This window comes from Myotis daubentonii, chromosome 7, assembly GCF_963259705.1.
Source record: "Myotis daubentonii chromosome 7, mMyoDau2.1, whole genome shotgun sequence".
NCBI lineage: Eukaryota > Metazoa > Chordata > Mammalia > Chiroptera > Vespertilionidae > Myotis > Myotis daubentonii.
The window spans coordinates 22,227,483-22,241,932 of record NC_081846.1 but is presented as its reverse complement, the minus strand read 5'-3'; the positions used below and the strand labels follow the sequence as shown (position 1 = coordinate 22,241,932).

Genomic DNA, 14,450 nt, shown 5'->3' with positions numbered 1-14,450 from the left:
CAGATAGGAGGGAGCCAGAGAAATGCTCCCACCCTCTCTCCTCAGCTGGGAGTGGTGTGGAACGTGAGCTTTGATATGTCTCTAAAGCAGACTCCCTTAGATGCGTCCTGTGATCAAATTTTTAGAGGGATCATAAAGTGTTCAGCCAATAGAATGTATACTTATGATGCATTTATGACATTTTAAAATATTCACCACAATGGCTCATATTTATTAAATGCATCTGGTTTCAGGTCCCATGCTTTAAACATTAATTTATTGAGTCCCTATAACCTACTAGACAGGTACTGTTTAACATCCATTTTACAGATGAGGAAACTAAAGCTTAGTTTAAGTAACTTGTCCAAAGCCACTCAGCTAGAAAGTGTCAGGGCTTGAATCCAGCCAGTCAGATGCCTGAGATCATGCTCTTATTATAATAAAAATAACAAGATATATAATGTATGATTTATTGAGCCTTTTTATGTTCCAGGACTCTTCTAAGCCCTTTACATGCAATAATTGATTTTATCCTAATAACAGCCTTAAGAGGCAAATACTGTTATAATTTTCATTTTATAGGCTCAGGCATAGATACAAGTGGGACAGCATAAGGCAACATCATAGGACCCTGGTCTCTCTCCTGCTATCAGATGCTGTTCTCAGGATTCTATACACCCATATGCCCACCCCTAGCTATCCATGTCACTTACAGCTGGCCTTGGCTCTGGCTCCGACCTGCCGGGCATGCCAGACGGTCATGCCATCTTCCTGAAGTCTGAAGTATCTTAGCTTCTTCCAGTTTTTGGATCTCACCTTGCGCATCATTGTACCTTTCTGCATCAGCAGCACATCTTGACTGATGGGCAGCCCTGGGCCAGGAGAAGCAGGGGCTGGATAGCCAACCAGGGATGTGGAGGGCCCAGGAGGAGCTCTTGAATAGGGGTTCAATATCCTCCCCCTCCCTGGGCTGTCTCCCCAAGCCCTCTTCTGCAGGGGTACTCACGGCCTTGCAGCAGGGATGCCATCACCCACTGCTCCACCAGCTGGCGCCAGAGTCACCTAAAGGAGTAAGGAGGAGCAAAAGACTGGGTTAAACTTGGTGATTTTAGAATAACAGAACAAGGGAGGAAGAGAAGGAAACCAATGTTTCCTGACTGCCCACTATGTGTCAGGCATTCCATCTATATAGTCTGTAGCTCTTTTTACTTCTAATTTGAATTTGGTAACTACAAGGCTTAGAAAGGCTAAGAAACCTGCCTCAAATCACATAGGGATTCAGAATTGAAGCCACGTATGTCTGATTCTAGAACCTTTGCTGCTTCCCATAGTCATCTCCAGAGAGGGCTAAACCAGGTCTTTCTGCCAAATACTCCTCTCTTTCCCAATATCCCATATTCCACAAGATAACCTCATGTCACACTGCTCAGCTCCTCATTATTAAAAACCACTATCTTGCCCTGACCAGTTTGGCTCAGTGGATAGAGCATCGGCCTGCAGACTCAAGGGTCCCAGGTTCGATTCTGGTCAAGGGTATGTACCTTGGTTACAGGCACATCCCCAGTCGGGGGTACGCAGGGGGCAGCTGATCGATGTTTCTCTCTCATCACTGTTTCTAACTCTCTATCCCTCTCCCTTCCTCTCTGTAAAAAATCAATAAAATATATTAAAAAACAAGCAAAAAACCACTATCTTGCTGGCAGCCCTTGCAGAATCTGGAATCTCTACATCCTAGTCTTCTCTTCTCCAGATAAAATCATCTTAATCATCCTAACTTCCCTTTCTGGAAGCCCTCTCAATGCTCCCATGTAGGCCATCCAGCTTTGAAGTCTTTATTTTTAATTTATTTTATTTTTTAAAAATTTTTTGTTAATCCTCCCTGAGGATATCTTTCCATTGATTTTTAGAGAGAGTGGGAGGAAGAGAGAGAGAAGGAGAGAAACACTGGTTGCCTCCTGCACGAAGCCATGGGGCCGGGGATTGAGCCTGCAACTGAGGTATGTGCCCTTGATCGGAATTGAACCTGGGACCCTTCGTTACGCAGGCCCATACTCTACCCACTAAGCCAAACCGGCTAGGGCTTTTTCTTTTTTTTAATTTTTTTAAATTGATTTTTAGAGAGGGAAAGGAAAGGAGAGATGTTTATTGTTCCAGTTATTTGTGCATTCATTGGTTGATTCTCTTTTTAAAAAATATATTTTATTGATTTTTTACAGAGAGGAAAGGAGAGGGACAGAGAGTTAGAAACATCGATGAGAGAGAAACATCGATCAGCTGCCTCCCACACACCTCCTACTGGGGATGTGCCTGCAACCAAGGTACATGCTCTTGACGGGAATCGAACCTGGGACCTTTCAGTCTTCAGGCCAATGCTCTAACCACTGAGCAAAACCGGTTAGGGAGCATTGGTTGATTCTTTTATGTCCCCTGACCAGAGATTGAACCCAGAACCTTGGCATATCAGGGCATTACTCTAATCAACTGGGCTCTTTGGCCAGGGCTCCTGAAGTGTTTCCTTTGTCTCGTGCACAACACTTCATGTTGTACATAACTAAATAAGCCATCTTCTTCACTTCACATGGTAAAGCATATTTTATACTCCTTTTCATAACAGTTATTCTGAGAGTTTTAATGGACCATATAAATTACAAAGTCTCAGAATTGCATTTTTTTAATTAAATATATTTTATTGATTTTTTACAGAGAGGAAGGGAGAGGGATAGAGAGTTAGAAACATCGATGAGAGAGGAACATTGATCAGCTGCCTTCTGCACACTCCCCACTGGGGATGTGCCTGCAACCAAGGTACATGCCCTTGACCGGAATCGAACCTGGGACCCTTGAGTCCACAGGCCGACTATCCGCTGAGCCAAACTAGTCAGGGCAGAATTGCATTTTTAAGTTTTCTCTACCTACTATAAAAAGAGTGCCTCCTTTATGATATATGCTAGTTCAGGACCTGGTTCATTTGTCCTAGTAAGTAACAACAAACTTCCCTTGAAAAGGACTAGAAGATTTTATATATGGCCACTTGATTCTAGTTTTGCCCCTATAAGAAATGCTCAATTTTTTTTTAATATACTTTATTGATTTTACAGAGAGGAAGGGAGAGGGAGAGTTAGAAACATCGATGGGAGCGAAACATCGATCAGCTGCCTCCTGCACACCTCCTACTGGGGATGTGCCCACAACCAAGGTACATGCCCTTGACCAGAATCGAACCTGGGACCTTTCAGTCCGCAGGCCAACGCTCTATCCACTGAGCCAAACCGGTTAGGGCAGAAATGCTCAATTCTTGACCAAATCATTCTGAAACTGGCAAAGCCCATGAAACATAAACCTCTATGCTTTTGTATAAGAAAAGTATCTACACTTGAAAAGAAATGTTGTGCTTTTTAATTAATAAGTTTAAAATGTTGACATTGGTGAACATCTAAAAAACTAAAAGAATCTCTGAAACAATCATTTGATTAATGCTCCATGAAAACATCATGCAGCCCTGACCGGTGTGGCTCACTTGGTTGAGCATTGCTCCATGCACAGAAGGGTGGCCTATTGAATTCCCAGTCTGAGCATGTGCCCAGGTTGTGGGTTTGATCTCTGGTCAGGGTGCATGCAGAAGGCAACTGATGTTTCTCTCTCACATCAATGTTTTTCTCTCTCTCTCCCTCTCTCTTCCTCTCTTTCTAAAAAAAAATCAATAAAAACATATTTTTAAAAAAACATCATGCAGCTCAACTCTCTATATTTTACAAACGAAAAAGCAGAAGTCTAGAAGTGTGATGTGACTTGTCTGAGGCCACAAAGCATATTAGTACCCTATGTCTCCAGTGGGAAGAGCCTATAAAGTCACCTGGGGATAACTAAGTCTTTGGAAAGAAGGTAGAGGTTGCTGAAAATACAGCTTCCCTGACTGGAGCACCTAGAAAAGGCTTTCTAAATGAGTAGCAATGTGCAGGTGTCAGAGGGAATAGAGAAAGTTGGTAATCAGTCTGTACCTAAGTGGGAAAGAGAACTCAAGGCTTCTCTCAAGAGAGAAAGATCCCTGCAATGGTTCCAAAAAAAGAAAAGGTTTTGCTGGCTGAGAATGAATAGGAGAGCCTGGGTGAGAAACCCCTGAATGGAAGAAGGGCTGCAGAGTGCTTCCTGGGAGACAGAAGCGCATCTCTACTTTTCTGGGTGGAGATACACAGCTTGGAACCTGAGGCTTGCAAAAGCTATATTAAGACTGAAGTAGAAAGTAACAAACAGGTCCCTCTTAAGTATCTCAGGTCCTCAGACTCTGGGTTGGGGTGGGGATGGGGGTCAGCCTGGAGCTGAAATTGAAACCCCCTTGCCAACATCCTATAACATCTTCTCTCGGAACTTCAGCTCCCAAGTCTGGGGCATAGGGACTCTGGGACGGGGTGGACCTTGGCCCTGGGAGAAGGCAGAATTACCTGATCTTACGCCTGGGTCCAGGAGCCACAGAATAATGTCCTAAAACATGGGAAGCCTGAAAACAGAGCCCAAGTACCAGGATGCCCCTTTTTTGGAGCTTCTCAGACCAGCTTTAGAAAGTTCTTTTATCCTCTTTTGTCAAACACTTCCAACCCCAGAACTTGGCATGCTCTTCAAATCCTGCTCCCATTCCTGAATCACTATTTCAAATCTGTATCTAGGTGACATGTGGCCATGCATAAGATGGCCAGTTTCAACACAAGGAGCTACAGAATGTCAGAGCTGGACTTCATTTTATAGAGAAAAGGAGTTAGCACTAGAAAAATTAGCTCAACTGCCAGAGTCACCTAAAATTAAGTGGCAGAACTAGGATAACAACCAAGATCTCCACATGACCAGCTCAGAGATTTCACCAAGACTCTGCCCTTAGAAAGGGCTTTCACTAGGAAGCAGGTTAAAGCAGGGCTAGAATCAATGAAGAATATCAAAGTTTTGTCTCTCCCTTCCATCATTTCTGTTTCCTCCATATCCCACAAAACAGCTTTTCTTTCTTATTTTCTCTCTTTTCCCCATCCTCTACCTGACCCATACCTTTTCTTTCCCCCCCAACTTATTCTTTTCTCTCCTGTCCTATCTGCCTCTCTACTTGCTCACTTGTCAGCTTCTCTTTGTTCTCTTGTCATCCTTCTCCCCATCATTTCATCCTCTCTCTTTTCTGGTTCTAAACCCATGAGGATTTTGAAACTGTGGTCCAATAGCACATCCCTCCTCTACTCAACCTCACTTTCCCCTGTATCCCAGGAGACTAACTAAACAAACTGCCCAGAGAATGCAACTTAGAACCCAAGTGTTCTAGGTCTCGGTGTTTCCACTGGTGTCTGAAGGTAAATTGGGAAGGATGCTCACAGCTAGTGCAAGTGTGGTTAGAAAAGACAGAAAAGATTTGGGAGTAGGAACAAGAGGCTGGGAGCAGAGGATGAAGACTGAGTAAGAGAGACTGGTCTTAACTGTTCCCTCGTGGACACACATGTGGAGATCCTCAAGGGTACAAATAATTTCCTCTATAATACAGATGAGAAAACAGAGGGGGGAAAAATGAGGTGGGAAGTGGCCAGGTCTTCCAAGCAAGATTGGGTCTTCAACTTCCAGGTAGGTAACTTATGGGAGACATGGCAGAAAAGTCAACGGCATTACAGTGGGATTCAGGGTGTCTCCGGTCTCCCTGAGGAACAGGAAGGAGGAGAACCATTCTGTCTACTCTTTTTTTCTAAGTTTGTTACATGTTGTCTACTCTTTTGCTTCTGAGCAGGATTATGCCTGGTTCATGTAGAGAGGACAGAATGCCCCTAGACATAGGTCCTAGCCCTCAGAATGTCAGAGTTTGAAGACTTTTTATAACACATATAATCCAGAGGTTCTTGGCTACATCAATATTCCCTGGAGAGGGTCTTATAACAGAGATTCCTTAGCCCACAATCTACCAGATCAGAAATTCCAAGAATGGGGCTTAGGTAGATTTATTTTTATCAAGCACCTCTGACACACAGGCAAGTCTGGGAAACCCTAAACTCCCTCTTATCACAGATCAGGAAGTTGGGGACCAAAGTCACCTTACCTGATTGATGGCAGTCAGGACTAGAAGCAAGTTCTCTTCCCAGAACAGCACTTGGGCATGCCAACAAACGGTCTTGGTCCAGTGAGCAGGTGAAGAACGAGGTATAGAATTCAAACCCTGGCTCTTTCCAAGGAAGTCTCATAACTCTCTATTACCAGGGGTTCCTATACTCCACCTGGGCCATGGCCAACCCTCATTTGATAATCCTCAACAATCCATTAATGAATCTATGCTAAAGCACAGTTATTCCAATTCTCTCTCTCCTTACTATGATGGGGCTACCTCTAAGTGGCAGCCCTGGGTAGCTAAGAAGTCCCATATAAAGAGGTGATTGACCCGAGCCAGCAGGAAAACTATAAGTCAAAGAGGATAAGCTAGAGAGAACCAGAAGGCCAGAACCTTATTCTGGCAAAGGAGTCCAGGGTGATATATATATTATCCTCGCCTGAGGATATGTTTATTGATTTTAGAGAAAGAGGAAAGGGGAGAGAAACATCGATGTGAGAAACATCAGTCAGTTGCCTCCCGTATGCGCCCCGACTGGGGATCAAACCCACAACCGAGGCAGGTGCCTGGACTGGGAATCGAACCCACACTTTTCGTGTACGGGATAATTCTCCAACCAACTGAGCCACCCGGCCAGGGTGAGACTGCAATTTAATCAAGGCATGTAGAAGGCAGACCTAGGGACTCAGGCAGGACAGAACATGGAAGAGAGGCTGGTCAGAGCCTCCAGGCCCTTACCGTGTGCAGGATAGCAGTCCTGTGTCTTTGAGCTCTGCAGTGCTTGCTCTCCACTGTGGGATGAGGAAACCCAGCCGGCTCCTTTTCTCCTTTTCTCCTTTGCTCCTCTTGTACTCGCTGGCTTTCTCCCCTCCTCTACTGCAGTTTGCTGCTGTGACTGGCAGAGTTACAGCCAGAAGGAAGGAGTGGGGTGGGGGGAAGTGTGAGCTATCTTCAGTCCAGCCCACCCAACTCTTAAAGGCCCAGGACACTGGTCAGTGAGGGAGTCGTGGGGATAGAGTGGGTAGAAAAGGATTAAGGGGAGGGATTGGAGCACCACATCTCCAGGGAGGAGGAGCCTGACTGCCCTTCATCTTGGTGCCAGCCCTCGCTGACCCCAATCCAGACTCAGCTCTCAAAGTGAAATCCAAGGAGTGTCTGAGTTGCAGTGCTCCATGAATCACGGCTTTTCATTCTGGTTGGTTTCTCTGCATGTTATACAGCTGTCTTTGCCCTTATTTCCTCTGGCTTCTTTCCATGGTGTCCGTTTCCACCAGCCTGCCTGCTTCTGTATGTCTGCATGCTGCCTTGCAGGGCACTCAGTCTAGCTTCGCGGTGCAGTGAAAGAAAAAAAGGAGTAAGATGGAAAAGGAAGATGAGGAGAAAGGGAGGAGAGGAATGATCTTTAGAGTGTAGGGAGACAGGTTTGTATCTTTGTATATATAATAGGCACTCGCTAAATAGTTAAGGAATGTATACAGGAATTCATTTGTTCTTCCTTTACATTCATTCATTCTATGAGCATTTGCTCAGCACCTCCAATGTACAAGGACATACATGCATGTTTATAAAGATGTGTGTGAAGCAGACTCACCGTGTGTAAGAATCAAGGGCAAAAAGAGAAGCACAAGACTGGAAAGACCCAGCTGGGAAAGGAAGGTAATGAGCTTCTTATATAAGGGTGAATGAATAGGCAGCTGAAACAGACACCAAGATTGAGGAAAGAGGACTAAGTTAGGAGAGGAATGGGTGATTGTAAAGGGCTTTATTGTGGCCCCATACTTCACAGTGAGAAACTGAGGCCCAGGGAAGTTTAGGCAATGTCCTGGACTCATATATCATTAGCAAAGACAACTAGTCCCTTGCACTCTCCCAAGCACTGTGAGCTGGGACCTACTTTTGCTCTGCCTTGGAAAGACTGCAGGGTATGGCTCTTTCTGGACCAGTAGATGACAGTAAAATAGCTGAGGGCATAGGGCACAGCCCGGTACTTGCTTGGACTTCTGTGGGATCCTTTTCCAGTGAGGTCTGTCTTAATTATGGGCACAGAGTGAACTAACTGTATAAAATGATGTGATTTTAAGTGTGCTGAGATCTGGCTGTCTCTGATGGCTCCTCCACATACCTCTCAACCGCCTAATATTCTACCATTAGTGATTATTTATAGCTAAACTTTAGTCCCATTAAAATAAAATCCTTCTAAGTGATTACCATAAATGTCAGGATAGTGGTTACTTTGGGGAGGAGGTGGGAGTTGTGATGGAAAAGGCAGAGATATGGCTTCTGAAACAGCTGGCCAAGTTCTATTTCCAGTTCTGGGTGCTATAAAGGGTCTTCACTTTATAATAAAAGAGAGGCCTGGTGCACAAAAATTTGTGCACTGGCAGGGGAGGGGGTAGTGGTGGGGTGTCCCTCAGCCCCACTTGTGCCCTCTCACAGTCTGGGACCCCTTGGGAGATAACCACCTGCTGGTTTAGGCTCGCTCCCTGGGTGGCAGATGGCAGGCCTGATTCCTCAGTGCCTACTCCACTTCCCTAGGTCATGCACATGGCAGGGCTGATCCAGGGGTTGGGGTGCTACCCCGGGTTGGGTTGCACACGGGATACCCCGGGGGGGTCGCACACGGGATGCCTGGATGGAGGCCGGGCAGGCTGGTCGATTGCTGCTGCACCCCTCCGGCTGCCCGGGGTTGGGTCGCACATGGACGCCTGCCGCCCTGGGTCACAGATAGCAGGTCCGGATGGCGGCAGGGCAGGCAGGATGGCGCTGTCCCACCCTTCTGCCCCGGGCCGCAAATAGCAGGCCCAGATGGCGGCAGGGCAGGCGGGATGGTGCTGTCCAACCCTGCCTGCAGTATGCAAATTAGCCACCATCTTTGTTGGCGGCTAATTTGCATATTGCGCTGATTAGCCAATGGGAGGCGTAGTGAAGGTACGGTCAATTACCATGTTTGTCTATTATTAGATAGGATTATTAAGCTATATGTTTTCTTTATGTAGTTTGCTATATCTGTGTTATATTTTATAATAAGGTTTCAAATTTTTGCACCTGATAATTTCTAAAGCCTTACTGGTTTTTCACAATTTATACCTAGGTTATGTTTACCATCCTTTAGTGAGAGCAGGTTTTGATAAAGGAAGAGGAGTGTACAGAGAGGGGAGGCAGAATGAGGCCATTATTGGGAACAGGAAGATTATGGGGGTATCAATATTTAAACTGTGCTGATCTCAGATTTTAATTAATAGAGACCATGTCTCGCATGCTTGTCGCACTCTCCCATTTCTACTTCCTCAACATCATCATGTCCTTATTTTTCTATGCTTCCCCTTCACATTCCCACTCCTCCAGGATTATATATGGTTTGCCTCTTCCTAAGTGATTATTGGCTTCACCTTATTTCTGCCCAACCTTCTTCTCTTCTGGGTGTTTTATTTATTTATTTATTTATTTATTTATTTATTTTTTTATTGCTTAAAGTATTACAAAGGGTATTACATATGTATCCATTTTATCCCCCCGCCCTAGACAGTCCCCTAGCCTCCCCTATCACCCAGTGTCTTATGTCCATTGGTTATGCTTATATTCTTCTGGGTGTTTTATGAGGAGTACTCTCATTCAATCTGGATTTTCTGGGAGAGTCCAGATCTCAAATATTCTCTTTCAGTGTCCTCATAAACAGTGCTCCCAGATCATATGTTCTGATTTTGGGGGCAGGCACTTGGAGACCTTCAAAGGTTAGAATAGCTTCAAAGAGTGGCTTAGAAAACATGCTCATTGCAGGATGCTCTTTAGATTAGGGAGCAGATAGATGGCTCCAGGCACAGGAACTGTCCACCTGGTTTGGTTATTCCTATTCCCATAATGATCCTGGCCCTTCCTCCACTGTTGGCTATTATTAACAGATCCAGAAACCTGATCACAGCAGCAGCAGCACAGAGACTTTCTGGGAACCATGCCCAGGAAAGGACCAGAAGCCCTAAATTGAAGTGAAGGTTCAGCTGGCAGAGGAAGACCTAAACTCTACACTCTCACACTGCCATCCAGACAAGCCTAGACCCTCCTCCTGACATGAAGGAGTGACACCCTAAACATTTTTTCTTTTGTGAACAGTCAGGCTAGGGAATCAGATACCAGTTTCCCAGCTCATCCAGCCAAACTACTCACACTTCTGAAGTAAAACCCATCTTCTTGATGGTCCAAAAAGTAACACAAAATATTAAATTTCACTTAAAAAAAATCATCAGTGAGAGTACATGTAGAATTAAAAGAATATATAACTTCAAAAGGCCAGAGAATATATAGCCATCCCTTCATTCCAACAAAATTAAAAACAAACAAGAACACCCAGGGAAGGAGGAACAGGGAGGCATACAATAAGTGAGAGACTGAAATGATAGAAGCTAGAGTAAAAAAATACAAATAGTATATTCCATAAGAAACCTTTCAGAAAAGGTCATATAACAAATACAAGTGTGTGTTATTAAGACTCATATCTACAAAAAGGTATTACTAAAAAGTTGAAATTTAAAGGACCACATCTGAGAATGGGAGGACTCCAATTTTCTCACTCAAGATTGCTTGGCTGCTTTGGCACTCTGCATTTCCATACAAATTTTAGAATCAGCTTGTCAGTTTTCACAAAAATAAATCTGCTGGGAATTTAGTTAGAAGTGAGTTTAATCAGATCAATTTGAGAAAATTGGCTTTTTACACTATTGTTTTCCAATTCATGAAGATATATGTATCTCTCTATTAATGTAGGTTTCATTTAAGAACGTTCCATTGTTTTCAATGTAAAAGTTCTGCATGTCTTTTGATATATTTCTAGCTCTTTTATTTCTTATGCTATTATAAATGGTATTTTGAAACTTTATTTTCTATTGTATTTAGAAATAGTTGATATTTTTGTATATTGACTTTGCTGCAAAATTCACTTAATTCTAATAGCTTGTAGATTCTTTTAGATTTGTGTATATAATCATGTTGTCAGCATTTTTTTCCCCTTTGTAGTTTTATCACACTGGCCATAACCAGTATAACAAGTGGAGGTGTGTTATGAACATCTTTATCTTGTCCCTCATCTCATGGAGAATGATTTCAATACTTTATCAATAATGATTTCAATGTGAGAGGTTTACGGTAGGGTTTTTGGGGTACTTAAAAATATATATTTTTTTTATTGATTTCAGAGAGGAAGAAAGATAGAAACATCAATGATGAGAATCATTGATTGGCTGCCTCCTGCATGCCCCCTACTGGGAATCAAGCCTGCAACTTGGGCATGTGCCCTCACCTGGAATATAACAGTGACCTCTTGGTTCATAGGCTGACACTCAACCACTGAGCCACACTGGTCAGGCTATCATCTTTATATAATGCTAGATTTGATTTGTCTAGAAATTTTATGTCTATATTCATGGGATTTTGGCCCTTTTCTTAATATCCTTGATAGGTTTTGGTGGCTGAGTTAATACTACTTTAAAAGTGAATTGGATGTTCCCTTTTTTCTATTCTCTGGCAGTTATTGAGATTGGTGACTGTAAAATATGAAAATGTCCCTTTTTCTATTTCTAACATTGTTGATGTTATTTTTTCCTGATTAGTCTACTAAGGGTTTATCAATTTTATTATTTTCAAGGGAATGATATTTGGCTTTGTTGACTTTATTGAACATTAGTTTTCTAATTTACTGATGTGCTTTTTTGGGTATCTTTCTGTTTTTTGAATTTGCTATTCCTTTCCAGTTTCTTGACATGAAAACCTAGACCACTGACATCAGCCTTTCTTTTATAACGTGTGAATTTAAAGTCATGTATCTTTTAGCCGAACTGGTTTGGCTCAGTGGATAGAGCGTCGGCCTGTGGACTGAAGGGTCCCAGGTTCGATTCCGGTCAAGGGCATGTACCTTGGTTGCGGGCACATCCCCAGTGGGGAGCGTGCAGGAGGCAGCTGATCGATCTCTCTCATCAATGTTTCTGGCTCTCTATCCCTCTCCCTTCTTCTCTGTAAAAAAATCAATAAAATATTTTAAAAAAATAGTTTTGATATGGCATATCTTCATTATCATCTAATTACAATTTTTTCCTAATTTCCTTTTGTGATTTCTTCTCTGATCCAGGGGTTATTTAGAATTGTATTACTGGCTTTTAATTTATTATTTAAGTTTTCAAAAAAATATATTGATTTTTTTACAGAGAGGGAGAGGGATAGTTAGAAACAGCCATGAGAGAGAAACATCCATCAGCTGCCTCCTGCACACCCCCTACTGGGGATGTGCCCACAACCAAGGTACATGCCCTTGACCGGAATCAAACCTGGGACTCTTCAGTCCACAGGCCGATACTCTAGCCACTGAGCCAAACTAGTCAGGACTATTATTTAAGTTTTTAACAATTGAATTTAATGGGGGTGACATTGGTTAATGAAGTTATATAGGTTTCAGGTGTATAATTCTGTAATACATCATCTGTATATTGTATTGTGTTCACCACCCAAATCTCTATCACCATTTATTCCCTGTATACCCTCTCCCCACCCGCCCTTCCCCTCTGGTATAAATTTTAATTTTTCAAATTATAGTTTATTTTTAACACTAGGGGCCCTGTGCATGAAATTCATGCATGGGTAGGGTACCTAGGCCTGGCTGGCGATCAGGGCTATCTGTGGGGGACCAGTGGAGCAATTGGGGGCCCCCTGCCTTGGCTGGCCTGGGGCCTGTGGGCAGCTTCTGTTGAGCATCTGCCCCCTGGTGGTCAGTGCACATCATAGTGACTGTTTGTTCCGCCACTCGGTCAATTTGCATATCAGGCTTTTATTATAAAAGATTATTCTGTGCTAGTTCCAGATGTACAGCAAAGTGATTAGAAAATCATGTAATTTATAGAGTGGTCCCCTGCTGCTTCAAGTACCTACCTGGCCCCATACCTATTTATCATATTACTGACTATATCTCCTATGCTGTAATCTACAACTCTGTGGCTATTATGTAACTACCAATTTGTACTGCTTAATCCCCTTCACCTTTTTCAACCAGGCCCCAAACCCCCACCCCTGACAATTGTGTCTGTTCTCTGTATCTGAGTCTGTTCCTAGTTTATTTTGTTCATTAGATTCTTCATACAAGTGAAACCATATGGTATTTGTCTTTCTCTGATTTATTTTGTACTACCCGATCTTAAACAGTTAGGGATTTTCCAGTTTTCTTTTTCCTAGCTTAATCGCATGTATTCATTTCTGAGAACATTCTATTAATTAAAAATAATTTTTTTGAGACTTGCTTGATGGTCTAATTATGATCAATTTTGGTAAAATACTTCAGTCTAATTAAAAACTATGCATACTGTTGGTTTGGAGGATAGCATTCTATTTGTCAGTTAAACTAGGTTTTTTGTGTTGTTCAACTTATGCTATATTTGCTTTTGAAATAAATATATTAAAATATTTTTAAAAATTAATCTACAACTCAGGAAAGAAATCTCATTTCATACTATGGTTTCCTATTCCACTTGTTTTTCTTACGTTTTTGATAGCAATAATTTTGTATATCTCCTCTTTCCCAGACACTGAGTAGCAGGAATAGTGAGCAGGAAATCATATATATGGATAGTAAGGAAGGCATGCTGTGAAGGCTACCAATCTCTCCTTGCCCTGTTGCACCACTGAAACAGTCAAAGGCCCTCTAAAACCTTGGGGGGCGGGGGGTGGAAGCAGAGGTTGGCTCTATCCCACTGAGAGCCATGACCAGGCATGGAAACAACTCTGGAGATGAGCTCTAAGTCCTGAATCTCAAGAAGAAAATTAATATTAAAGTCAGTGATAAAATCTTTCAAGTGTTACCTCTTTACATATAGAAGTCTCTCTCATACCAGTACTAAGTACTGGCCACTACAGCCAGGAGTGAGGTTCTGTCCCAGTAAAGAGATACTTTATCAGATAAAGGGCACCACCCCTGTCTCCCAAACAGCTTTTATACATCAGCAAGACTCTCCCAAATGACTTATCCACAAAGGAACTATCAATGCCCTCTTGGCAGGTCAGTGTGTTTGTTCAGGTAGACACAGGGTAGACAGGGGTGACAAGGATCATCTGACTAAAGTGCCTAGCTAGATACCTCTATACTGACAAAATAGTTTAAAGGAAAAATTATTTTTATAAAAACAGAAGCATGTTTTATTTCAATCCTGTTGAAGAAATGCAAGGGATGAAAAACACAGAATGAGGGGAGGGATCTTTTTATACACACGACATCAGGATCAACTACAAGGAATAATACTCATTTCCATCCCTCCCCTGCAACTCTTATATGGGGTCCAAGGACAGCTGAGAATAGATGGAAAAAGAATTAAGACACTATTGGCACAGTAATATGGCCAATGCACCAAAAGATGGAGAAACAATTTCTCAGGGAGCAAGG

At 42.8% G+C, this 14,450-nt stretch overlaps 1 protein-coding gene across 7 annotated transcripts in view; it reads right to left on the bottom strand.

The window, feature by feature from the left end:
* The window catches only part of PLCD4 (phospholipase C delta 4), a 31,967-nt gene extending 23,558 nt beyond the window's left edge, over positions 1-8,409 (bottom strand). For 2 of the 7 annotated variants that reach the window (XM_059703162.1, XM_059703164.1), the window contains exons 1-3: positions 6,779-8,405; positions 986-1,041; positions 693-851 (exon numbers count right to left, since the gene is read on the bottom strand). In XM_059703162.1, coding sequence (XP_059559145.1) covers positions 693-851; positions 986-1,007 — 181 coding nt within the window. In that variant the 5' untranslated portion in view covers positions 1,008-1,041; positions 6,779-8,405. Of the gene's footprint in view, positions 1-692; positions 852-985; positions 1,042-6,034; positions 6,107-6,778 lie in introns of all 7 variants that reach the window. The other 5 variants (XM_059703163.1, XM_059703169.1, XM_059703167.1 and 2 more) reach the window with 5 other exon arrangements.
* Positions 8,410-14,450: the final 6,041 nt, after the last annotated feature.